Source organism: Podarcis muralis, chromosome 11, assembly GCF_964188315.1.
Source record: "Podarcis muralis chromosome 11, rPodMur119.hap1.1, whole genome shotgun sequence".
NCBI classification, from domain to species: domain Eukaryota; kingdom Metazoa; phylum Chordata; class Lepidosauria; order Squamata; family Lacertidae; genus Podarcis; species Podarcis muralis.
In genome coordinates, this window is record NC_135665.1 from 66224857 (window position 1) to 66237373 (window position 12517).

The following is a 12517-nucleotide window of genomic DNA, read 5'->3' on the forward strand; positions in this document are numbered from 1 at the left end:
CGGGTTGGCAGGGAATCGCCCCACATAATAGATAAGCAAGATGGCTAACCTAAAAGCAATCACATTAAATGTGAGGGGGCTGGGAAACCCCATCAAAAGAAAACGCATCACCTCATACATAAACACCATGAAACCACACATCACCTTCCTACAAGAAACACACAACCCACCCAAAGGCAGCAAACTCCTGAGCGACCCCCGCTTCAGTCAACAGTGGGTCGCACAAGGCTCAGGGAAAGCTCGCGGTGTAGCCATAATACTCAGTAGAGACCTGAACTTCACTGCCACAACAGTCCTCAAGGACAAAAAAGGCAGATTCATTTTCGCTAAAGGGACACTTGATGGCAAAATCAAACTGACAATCGGCTCCATATATGCCCCAAACACGAAACAACTAGAATTCTTCCAGAAGACACTAAACAAATTCTTCTCCTTCTCTGAAGGGGAAGCAATCCTAGGAGGGGACCTCAATCTAAATATGAAAGGTTTATCCCTGAAAGATATCCACCCCACAACCCCATGGGCAACCTTCCTCCGAAGGAAACCCCCAACAATTAGGAACTCTTACAAGTTACTAAAAATGCTAAAAAACAGGGGTCTCTACGACATTTGGGGTGAGCAAAACCCGGGAGACATCAGCCATACATTCCAATCGGGACGCCATGATACAGTGTCCAGACTAGACAGCATTCTACTCACACAGGGTCTGATTCCCTCAGTAGAATCAACAAACATAGGTAACATTAAAATCACAGATCACGCCCCAGTAGAAGTCATCATTAAAATAGGAGAAGGAACACAAACCACCCCATCATGGTCCTTCAGCCCCATCCTAACTACAAACAAACAAATTAGAGAGAGTCTCACAAAAACCCTCCAAAACTACTTCAAGGAAAATGATGTAAACAATATAACAACCCCCCTCCTATGGGACGCAATGAAAGCGGTCACCAGAGGAGCTTGCATAAAAGAGAAAACATTCCTTAAAAAACAAACCTCCTCAAAAATTAGCAAAATAGAACAAGACATCACAGCCCTCTCATCACGCTACAAACAAACAGGATCTAAAAAACTCCTCAAACTTATAGAACAAAAAAGGAGAGAACTAGACTCCCTAGAAATTAACAAAACAATGATCAGCATTCTATACTCTAAACAACGCTTCTACGAATATGGAGGGAAAAACTCCAGATTACTAGCAAATAGATGTAGGAAAAAAGCACTCAAAACAAGAATACACTGCATCACCAAAAAAGACGGCAACATAACATTCTCCCCCAAAGAAATAATCTCAGAATTTGCAGAATTTTACTCCAACCTATACACCTCCCATAACCCACCAGAGAAGGAAATCAGAACATTTCTAGCAGGACTGACCATGCCTACCCTAACTGATGAGGAGCGGGAATTCATGGACAGCCCTATCACCCCAGAGGAAATAGATGCAGTCCTCAAAAAACTGAAACCACATAAAGCCCCAGGCCCAGACGGCTTCACAGCAGAATTCTATAGGAAATTTAAAGAACCCTTGATGCCCTACATGACCCGCCTATTCAACGACATCATAAAAGGGGGCCCCATCCCCAAAACCTGGACCCACTCCAAAATAGTCTCCATCCCAAAACCACTAAAAGACAGCCTCAAAGTAGAATCATACCGCCCAATCTCATTAATAAACCAAGACTACAAGATATTCACATCAATCTTGGCCAACCGCCTAAAAATCTTCCTACACAAGTTAATAGCCCCAGACCAGACTGGCTTCGTCCCTGGCCGCAATATAACAGACCCCATCAGGAAACTACTGAACCTGATCGAACACAGCAAGGCAACCAAACTCCCATTGACAATTATGTCCCTAGACATCCTCAAAGCCTTTGATTGCTTAGAGTGGAAATACATATTAGCAGTACTAACCAACATGAAATTTGGCCCCAACTTCCTACAGATCCTCAAACAAATATACTCCCAAGCCTCAGCAAAATGCAGAACTAACAATATGGATTCTAACACTATAGCTATCCAAAGAGGCACAAAACAAGGATGCCCACTGTCTCCCTTCTTATTTATCCTGGCTCTTGAACCCCTAGCAATCCGCATCCGAGCGGCCACAGACATCAAGGGAGTGGAAATAAAAGGCAGAACCTATAAATTAGGGCTCTTTGCAGATGACCTAGTGGTCACAACACCAGACCCCATAAGCACAGCAACCTCCCTAATCAGAGAACTCAACACATTTGCAATGGTGTCGGGCCTACAGGTAAATTTTACAAAGTCAGAAGCTATGTGCTTCAACACCCCTCCTCACACCCAAAAAGAACTCACGAAGGTCACCAAAATAAAACTTTGCCACACCAAGTTCAGATACCTAGGGGTACAAATAACCAGAAACCTCAACAAATTGTACCTCCACAACTACAAGCCCCTGTGGCAACAAATTAACAAAGACCTAAAGAGATGGAATAACATGAATTTCACTCTCTCAGACAAAATAGCCATGATCAAAATGATCACACTCCCAAAACTAACCTACCTATTCCAAACCCTCCCAATCTGGATCCCCTCAACCCAACTTCGCAGTTGGCAGAGAAAACTACACTCTTTCATCTTCTCACATAAAAAACCAAGAATAAGCCCTAAATACCTACACCTCCCCACCTCAGAAGGAGGATGGGGAATCCCCAACATAGAAGCATATTACAACGCCAACCAAATACGCCATATAATCCCATATATACTAGAAGATGAGACAAAACAATGGGTACACCTAGAGAGGGACACAATTGAAAACACCTGCACCACAACATACCCACTCCTCCCAAACAAACTAAAGAAAATTCCCACAACACTTAACAGGTACACACAGACCATGCTCAAAGCATGGAAAACACAAATAGGCAAACTATCCCCAACCCCATCCCCACTAATCCCCCTGGCGTACCACCCATTATTCCACCATGCAGCACAAAACCTCCAAATAAAAACCTGGCGAGCCAAAGGCTTATATCGCCTAATAGACTTTTATAAAAATAACAAACCCCTGTCAACACAAGAAATACAAGACAAACTAGAAGACACCCAAATGCCCTGGTTAACACAACACCAACTACATGCCCTCTTAAACAACCCAACAGTAAAATCAGCAGCAACTAGGCCCCTGACAACCTTCGAAAACCTCCTCCTAACAACAAAGGGAAACGGTAAAGGGACAGTATCCGCAATATACAAAATACTACTCCAAAATCCCGCAAATCCCCTAGACGCAATCAAAAAACAATGGGAGAATGACATAGGCTATGAGATTAACCCCACTCAATGGACCAGAATGTGGTCTAAACCCCCCTTTAAATCCATATCAACGAAAAGAAAAGAACTCACACTGAAACTCACCTACAGGTGGTACCTAACACCAAGGAAACTAGCGCTAATACACCCAGGAACCTCACCAAAATGCTGGAGAGGGTGCACCTCCACAGGCACATACCTCCACATGTGGTGGGAGTGTCCCAAAATCCAACTATTCTGGATGACAACCATACAAGAAATATGTACAATAACTAAGCAAGTAATAGACATCACCCCAGAACTGGCCCTACTAAACATCTTCCAAGACAACAATGCCCATTTACACCACAAAGAACTCATAACCCACCTGCTCTCAGCAGCCAGAAATACCATAACCAGACACTGGAGAGACCTGTCAGGAGTAAGCATGGACCAATGGTACCAAACAGTATGGGAAACAGCCCTACTAGAAAAATTAACTAATAAACTGAAACTGACACGGGGACAAACAGAAGAAGACACCTTCACCCCGGTATGGCTCCCCTTTATCACACACACAGCCCAACAGGACAATGACAATAATCCACCAACAGCATACAAATCAATATGGCTAACCTGATCCAAAACACCCACCCACCTCACTCACACACGAAAACAAAGATCACCACAGCCAATCACAAGCAAACAATCACACCCTAGGCCAACCCCAACCTCTCTCACCACCAAAGGAACACAAGTGAACGACACAAATAACGCTGACACCAAACTCTACACACATTAAACATAATAGAAACACCGCCACCCGACCCCACCCCCATCCATCTTCCCTCTCTCCACCCCCCTTTTCTTCCCTCTTTCTTTTTTCTTCTCCCCCTAATGCCTCAACAAATGAAATGGATTTGTAAAAATGTCAAAGGGAAAAAACAAACAAAAAACGAGGCACTACACTTCTGTAAAACAAGAAAATCCTTAATAAAATATTTAAAAAAAAAAAAAAAAAAAAAAGAAATTGATTCTTTGTTCTCTCACTATGATCATTAAAACTTCTAACTGGTAAGAGACTCCTTTCACTTTGTTCTACTTGTTGTTGTTGTTGTTTAGTCATGTCCGCCTCTTCGTGACCCCCTGGACCAGAGCATGCCAGGCACTCCTGTCTTCTGCTTATCTACTGCCAAAGGGGGGGGGGAGCTGAGTCCCTGAAGCAGCTCTTTGTACCGTATGTCATATTAGCTGAGGAATACTCTGTTTCTCCTGAGGCAGCAAGGAAACTCTTGGGGTGGGGGCAAAGGCCAGGGACAGGGAGGGGCTTCTGCTGACTCACTTTCTCCATTGCTTGTGGGGATGAAATGGAGACCCTGCCCCCCATTCCCCCCACCCTTTGTGGTGTCTTGCAGAATTCTCTTCGGCTCCTCCTGCTCCCCGCCCCCATGTTGTCACCTTCCCCCACTGCCAGTGGCTCCCAAAGTCCGTGGTACCATCCCAGGGGTTGGAGGATTACCTAGGGGGTGATAAGAGTCAAGGGGTAGCAGGGAGGGTGATGGAGGTTAAATGACAACAAGACTTTGCAAAGCTGGTAGCACTGGATCAAGTTTGAGACTTTTGTTGCCATAATTAAACCGAATGGTTTTAATGGGATTTTGAATGAATGTGCAACTGATCACTACTCTTTTGAATTTTATTGCATTATTACCTTTCTGAGTGGTTTGTGGAAGCTGCTGTTCTGAATAATGCTTTTGATAGGTTATGGTGGGACACAGGGGGTGAGTTTATGGGAGTTTGGGAAGCATGGGGTCAGGACCTCTTTGCAGCCCCCTTGTAGATCAGGCTCTGGTCAAGGAGGTGGGTGGCTCAGCTTGGGACAAGTGGCTGCCTTCGGAGGGGGGGGCGGGTTGCTGGCGTGCTGCCCTCCTTGTCTGCTGCCAAGGGGTGGGGAGTGGACCGGATGCCCCTTTCTCTCCTGGCCTCAATCACCGCCTTTTCTTCCCGCAGAGAAACTCCATCCAAACCTCCAAGTACAACGTCTTCACCTTCCTGCCTCTCAACCTGTTTGAGCAGTTCCAGCGGGTGGCCAATGCCTACTTCCTCTTCCTCCTCATCCTGCAGGTAGGAGTTCCCCAGCTCCTCCTCCTGTCTCTTCCCTCACTTTTGCTCCCCTTCCACATCCAGAGGCAGCCTTCCCCAACCTGGCGCCCTCTTCCACCAGCCCTGCCAGCTGCATTTGGATGGGGCGCATTCCAAATCCTGGTTGGCGGTGCGCTGAGCCCCTGCCAGGGAAGCAGGGCAAAGCCGGATGGTGACCCTTTTAATGAACACTTTATAGAGCCATTTGACAGCCGAACAGACTCCCTCCAAAGGGGGCAGACTCTCCCTCCTTGGAGATTTTTTGGGCAGAGGCTGGATGACTGTCTGTCAGGGAATCTTGATCTGGGATTCCTGCATGGCTGGGGTTTGGACTTGATGGCCCTTGGAGCTCCTGTCCATCTCTGCAATTCTAGGCTGACTCTGTCATGGAATTCTACTCAATATTGATCCAGAGCAGATTCCAATGTATATTATGTGGTGGAGATGGCTGCATGGGCTCCCAGAGCGGTGGCCCTGCTGTGCACCTGGGGGGTGGGGTGATCTACCGCACGCAACGGCAGCAGCGGGGCACTGTGCACGGGGGCGGGGGCTCAAGCCCCCCACGGTGTGCCTTTTTGTCACCCCCCTCACGGGTGACACCTGGGGCTGATCGCCCCCACCGCCCCCCTTCCTATGCCCCTGTGTATAGTAAGCAGAGTAAAAACTTAAACACGTTGCAGGATTCCCAAAAAGTAGACCAGAGGCCATTGTATTTCATCCAGCAGAGCTTTATAGCTACTGAAGGTAAATGAGCATAATGGTCACAAATGCAAAAAAATTCAGGATTGGTCCTGTCCATAAGAAGTCCAGTTGCAGAAGACTTAACTTAAACTTACAATAATAATAAGCCTTAACACTAAGCGTACTATGTACAGAATAGTACACCAGAAGGAAGAGAGACAGAAAGAGAAAGTGACGCCCAGGCTCCTTCTGGCCTTATTATTATTGTCAGCATGACCTTGACAGAAGAGATAAGAGAAGAATTTAAACCAGCTGTACTCAGCTTCCCAGAAGGAAAAACCAAACATCATGAACCTTCTGCCTGTTTCTTTTACGCAGAGAAGGTTCCAGAACCCTCTTGAATTTGTTAGAATAGGAAAGATCTCTGCACCTCAGATCAATACTTTCTGCACTCAGAAATGCAAACTGACAGACTCTGCCTGGTCTCCCCCCCTGCAGCTCATCCCTGAGATTTCTTCCCTCTCCTGGTTCACCACGGTGGTCCCCCTCATCTTGGTGCTGGCCGTGTCGGCAGCAAAGGACGCTATTGACGACGTGGTAAGAATTTTGAGCCTGCAAACGCCTCCCATAAATTGCTTGACCTGTGGCCGACCCCCTTCGGAGCAAGCACCCAGCTTCCTCTTTGCACCCGGTGGGCCTCCAAGCGTTGCCTTCCTGGCCTGGAAGGGTCTGGCCATTCTGCAGTCAGCATGATGTGGGACAGTCACAAAAACAAATTAACTGAAAAAGCCACAAAAACACAAAATAGCAAAAACAAAAGCACCAAACTTACTCCATTCTGGAAGTCTGTTTGACTTCCAAAATGTTTGAAAACCAAGGCCCAGCTTCTGATTGGTGCAGGTGCCCCAGAAACAATAGCCAACAGCCGCATAGGATGTCCAGCTTCCAAAAAATGTTTGAAAACTGGAACACTTACTTCTGTGTTTTTGGTGTTTGAGAATCAAGGCGTTTGAGTACCGAGGTACCACTGTAATTCTGTTATTTGCACCCTGCCCATCTGACTGGGTTGCCCCAGCCGCTCCATCATATACAAAAACATAATAAAACATAAGGGGGCAACACTGATGTCTAGGATACGCTGCCAGAGGGAGAGAGGCAAACTTCCGACTCCCTGTCTGAGTTCAGGTTCCATCTTTGCCTTCCATGTTTTCCAGAATCGACATGCAAACGACAAGCAAGTCAACAACCGTCCTGTCAAGGTGCTGATGAACGGCAGGTGAGCAGGGCTCTCTCCCCTCGCGACAGCCTCGTCAGGCTGCCAGCATCATCCACAGTTCCCTCCCCCCGTCCCCAGGGAAAGCTGCTCTTTAGTGCTCCATCGGAACAAATGGCAATTCAGGTTTTCTCCGTTAACAAACAGGTTTTCTGTTATGTCTTGAGCTTGGATCCCAGAACAATAGGCAGGTAGGATTGTAGAATGCAGTAACTTGATTGGCCCATAGGAGCTGTCCAATCCAGGAGGGGAGTTTGAATCAGCCTATCCAGTGTGACTGATGGTGTCCAAAAAGTATATATAGCCTGGGGGTCTGGGTAGGGCAGCACCGATTCCTACAGGATGATTGACTGTTTTCACTGTGAGTTGAAATAAACACAAGGAGACCGAAGGCTCTACACTGAGTTTATTTCATTTCGCCTGGAAAAGGAGCAGGGCAAGGGGGAAATTGCTCAGACACAATCTTTCTAGAAGTGGAAGTGTGGGTTAGGCGAGGGACTTGGGTTCGAGAGCAACGGAAAGTGTGTTTGGAAGGTAGCCATGCCCTTGCCCCTTCTCCCCCCACCCCCAAATCCCTGAGTCTCTGAGCTGAGACCTCAGACCCAAGACGCCCCTTGTGAAAGGCGGCCGCTGTTGGACTTCCTTCGCCAACTGAGTCTGCGCAGCAACTGGGGCAATGGAATAAAAACTTGCCCACAATATATTTTGCTTATCTTTATTTTAAATAATAATCAAACAACTGCAACTCACCGCTCTGCACCAGCCAGTACCATACAAAGCATTTGATCAACTTAAATACAGTTTTCAAAATAATCAATTACCCTATCACATCGCTGCATTCGGTGCAGCAGGTAAACACCGCCCCTCCCCCGCTAATTAGTTAAATTGTTAAGATGCCACAGGTGTGTGGAATTGTTAAGCGCTCACAGATGTGCTGCCATGCAGGTTATAATTACAAACACCTCTGAGTAGCACCATTGACCACATCAATATGAAGAAAACCCAACAGCCACTCCTTTGCATGGCTGGAAGCCAGATGAGCCCAGAATCCCTTCTGGATGGAGCCAGACTTTCCTTGCCTTAGAGATCCTGGGGGCTCTGCTCTAGGGGTCTAGGCAGCCCCTGTGACGGTGGGGGGGGGGGCTGCTTCGCTCTCTTTCCCCAGGCAGAGGAAGCAAAGGCAGAGGGGGGGCTGGGGGTGCAGAGCATGCAGCCCCCCTTCAGCCACCAGGGAAGGGGGCAAAGCGGCTGGATCCACTTGCGGGTGTGTCTGCCAGCCCCACTGCAAAGCCAGGCCCATCCCCTGGCTGAAGGGCTCCCTGTGGGGTCTCTTTTCTCATTACTCTCGATTCATTCGTAATCGGCTTAGGCGACACATTTCCTCTGATATCCCACCTTCCCTTGAAATTAAAATTGAGGCACCAGGAGAATTAAGAGCATCAGAGTCCATCAAATGCTAATTAGCCTTTTCAGAATTTGCTAATATAAGAGGCAGAATAAAACAGGCGACATTTTATCCAATGTTTTAGTGCTTTTACTGATAATTTTATTGTTTTATTCTCTTTGTAAACCACTTTGAGGGGTTTTTATTTTTTTACAATCAAGTGGTATGGAAATTTTATGAAATAATCATAATAAAACGACAACAACTGCATACACACCCTGGGCTTCTGCCTGTGTGCTGATTAAGTGTGGTTTTCTTCCAGCCTGAAGGATGATCTGTGGCTGAATGTCGAAGTTGGGGACATAATCAAGTTGGAGAACAACAACTTTGTGACGGTGAGTGCTGCTGTCTGGCCCAGCTGCCCCCCCCCCTCACTCCTGGGGCTACAAAGGCGCCTTTGAACTCCTTTGGAGACACAGTTCCAGAGTTGTGTCTGGCTCAAGGACTCTGTCCTCCCAAGTTGGGCACCCCAGACCCCTGCCCTGCTCTCCATTATTGCCTCAGACACAGAGGGAAAGGGAGAGATAGAAATAGAGAGGTGGAATCTACACACATTTTAAAAAGTTCTAAAAATTCTTTTCTTAAAAGCATATTAAAGAATACATTGAATTTTCCATAAGCCTCACCATCACCATCTAGTGTCACATTGTGTATTGCACTGAAAACACACTTAAATTGTTTTATTTGCAGCTGTATAGCTGAGTCCAGGGACGCGGGTGGCACTGTGGGTTAAAACCCCTGAGCCTAGGACTTGCCGATCAGAAGGTCGGCGGTTCGAATCCCCGCGACGGGGTGAGCTCCCATTGCTCAGTCCCTGCTCCTGCCAACCTAGCAGTTCGAAAGCACGTCAAAGTGCAAGCAGATAAATAGGTACCATTCTGGCGGGAAGGTAAATGGCGTTTCTGTGAGCTGCTCTGGTTCTCCAGAAGCGGCTTAGTCCTGCTGGCCACATGACCCGGAAGCTGCACGCCGGCTCCCTCGGCCAGTAAAGCGAGATGAGCGCCGCAACCCCAGAGTCAGCCATGACTGGACCTAACGGTCAGGGGTCCCTATACCCTTTACCTAGCTAGTAGTCATCAATCAACTTTGTATCCTCCATTAATTTCTCCAACCCCTTATTTAAAGCCATCTAACTTGGGAGCCATCATGGCCTCCTGTGGCAGGGAGTTCCACAGTTCATAGGAGGCTCTAATTGCCCTATGAAATAAGTTGCAAAATCCGGGACCTTTTTCTTAAGGGAAGGAAGGATGAATGGATGGAGGTTGGTGGTGCCTCTCGCCACGCGCTCTGCCCCAAGAGCCGGGTCTCCTGTCACTCTTGCCTCTTGGTGTTCTTTCCCTCCAGGCAGATGTGCTGCTGTTGTCCAGCAGTGAGCCCCACAGCCTGACCTACATTGAGACGACCGAACTGGATGGGTGAGTATTGCCGCTCCCTGGACAGCTGCCGATGCAATGGCAGCCCTGAAGTTGCAGACATAAGAAGGGGCCTTTGGGGACCGGAGCTGGGGGTCTGCAGGGCTGTTTGAATTTTATTATTACGGTCACAGACCAGTTCCGACTCACTTACAATATCAGGAAAATCATAAAACACAACAGGAATACATTGAATTGCAATTGGGTATAACTGATACAATTCAGATATAGCGGCAGTTAAAAAAATATATTACATCTTGATCACTAAAATATAACCTAAAATTGTCATTTAAAACCTTAGTCATTTTGGTAGTACAGCTTGTTCCCTAAGTTTTATGGCAGCCGCACAGAATTTGGACACCCTTAGCGTAATTTCTAGATCCTCGTCCTCTACCAGGGATTTTAGACATTGAATTTCAAACCCATTTGGAGATTTTTGTATAACAGGAGTGATAAATACCGAGCATATATCCCTGTAGAAACGGCAGCGTAACAAGACATGAGAGACAGTTTCTACCTCCATCAAGCCGCAGGGGCAGACTCGTTCCGCGTATTATGGTTTACCCTCGAATCTGCCCTGCAATAAGGCAGGTGGCAGCATGTTGAATCTAGCGAGGGTAAATGACCGTCTGTATTTGGGTACTGCTGTTTGGTTACAGACTGGACTGGATTAAAGTGCAGTTAGGAAAGCGATAAGGAAATGCATTGAAAAGTATGGAAGGAATCAAGCAAGGGTTGGAAATGTAAAGAGAAAGAAGGTTCTTTTTACCATATGTGGTGGTCTTGTGGTAAGATTAAAAGCTTACTGGGAAATGATATACAATGAATTGAAAAGGATGTTTAAAATAACTTTTGTAAAAAACAACAACCAGAAGCTTTTCTTTTGGGAATCATAGGGATAGAACTACCTAAATTGTACAGAAATTTATTGATGTGTGCTACTACAGCAGTAAGAATGCTACTGCCCAAAAGTGGGGAGATGGATACAAAAACTTATGGAATATGCAGAAATGGCGAAACTTACCGGAAGAATAAGAAATCAAGATAACAAACTTTTTATAAAAGAATGGAAATGGTTTATTGAATATTTACAGATAAATTGCAAACAGATAAAAACATTGGCAGGATTGTTGTAATAACCTGCTGTTTTATAAGAGTATATATTTAAAGTAGATAATTAAATGAGCAAATTAACTGAATTTGGATATGCAGAAGATATTAAAAAATTAATCTAAGGAACTGCAGGAAGGGGGCAAGGAAGTCAAACTTTGCAATGTTAAATTGATGATAAAACTAATGAAATGTATAAACTTGAAAAGTATAAATAAAAAGAAAAGTATGGAAGGAAGGAATGATTGTTAGGACAATGTACAAGCATCCCATGAGCAAAATGGAATGATTGCTCATTATTGCATAATCTCCCTGCAAATGAAGCCAAACAAACGAGCAGTAAGGACTGGATACTAACTTCTGTCCAAACTTTGTGCAAAAAAATCAGGATGAATGCTCAAGAAAAAGGTTGCCTGGATGATGGCTGGCAGTCAGCAGCCATTGTGCAAAGCAGGATCGTGCTTGGGGACCCTCGTTGCAAGGAGCAGGATGCGGCCGAGTTGGGGGGGGCACGATCCACCAGTCAGCTGCAGGAACTCCAGACCGATATTGATGAATTGGAAAAATAAAAATGTGGCTCCCTTCTATGATTGGAATGAAGACTTATACAAACTCACAACATATGAATAACTTGCACATAAACACAGAATTGCCATGGACAAATTAAAGGATATTTGGAATCCATTCTTACTAATACTGTAATAGGTTAAGAGCTGGTGAAGTACAAATAACAACCTTGTAAAGTAGAGAGTTTTGGGTCCCCTCCCCTTTATTTTCCCTTCGACACAGGTTCTCTTTCTCTTTCTCTCTCTTTTATTTACGTCTCACAATGTTTAGTGCACATATAATTATGCCCTTTCTGAACTTTCAATAAAATAAGGGAGAAAAGGGAACTCAAGTGTGGGAAGGAAGGACCTGGTGGTTTTGCGTCTGATCCAATTTCTCATTGCAGGGAAACCAACCTGAAAGTGAAGCAAGCCTTGACGGTCACGGCTGAGCTGGGAGAGGATCTGCAGGCGCTGAGCAGCTTTGATGGTGAGTGCACAAGGGAGGAGCTTGGCAGCCCCACAAGCAGGGGGGCTGGGGAGCCCGGGGGGCAGGAGCTGACCTGCAAGCGAGAGGGGCTCCTGACACTCCAGCCAACAGGGGACGGCCCTGCTGCTCTTGGATGCACACGTGGTCAGGGCCGGC

General features: G+C 46.2%; 1 protein-coding gene across 6 annotated transcripts in view; it reads left to right on the top strand.

Annotated features, from left to right (window-relative positions):
- The window catches only part of LOC114606451 (phospholipid-transporting ATPase ID-like), an 87409-nt gene that overhangs the window by 34214 nt on the left and 40678 nt on the right, over positions 1-12517 (top strand). For all 6 annotated transcript variants that reach the window (XM_028748728.2, XM_028748729.2, XM_028748725.2 and 3 more), the window contains 6 exons: positions 5275-5388; positions 6586-6684; positions 7302-7363; positions 9067-9139; positions 10149-10219; positions 12279-12361. In XM_028748728.2, coding sequence (XP_028604561.1) covers positions 5275-5388; positions 6586-6684; positions 7302-7363; positions 9067-9139; positions 10149-10219; positions 12279-12361 — 502 coding nt within the window. The remainder of the gene's footprint in view (positions 1-5274; positions 5389-6585; positions 6685-7301; positions 7364-9066; positions 9140-10148; positions 10220-12278; positions 12362-12517) is intronic.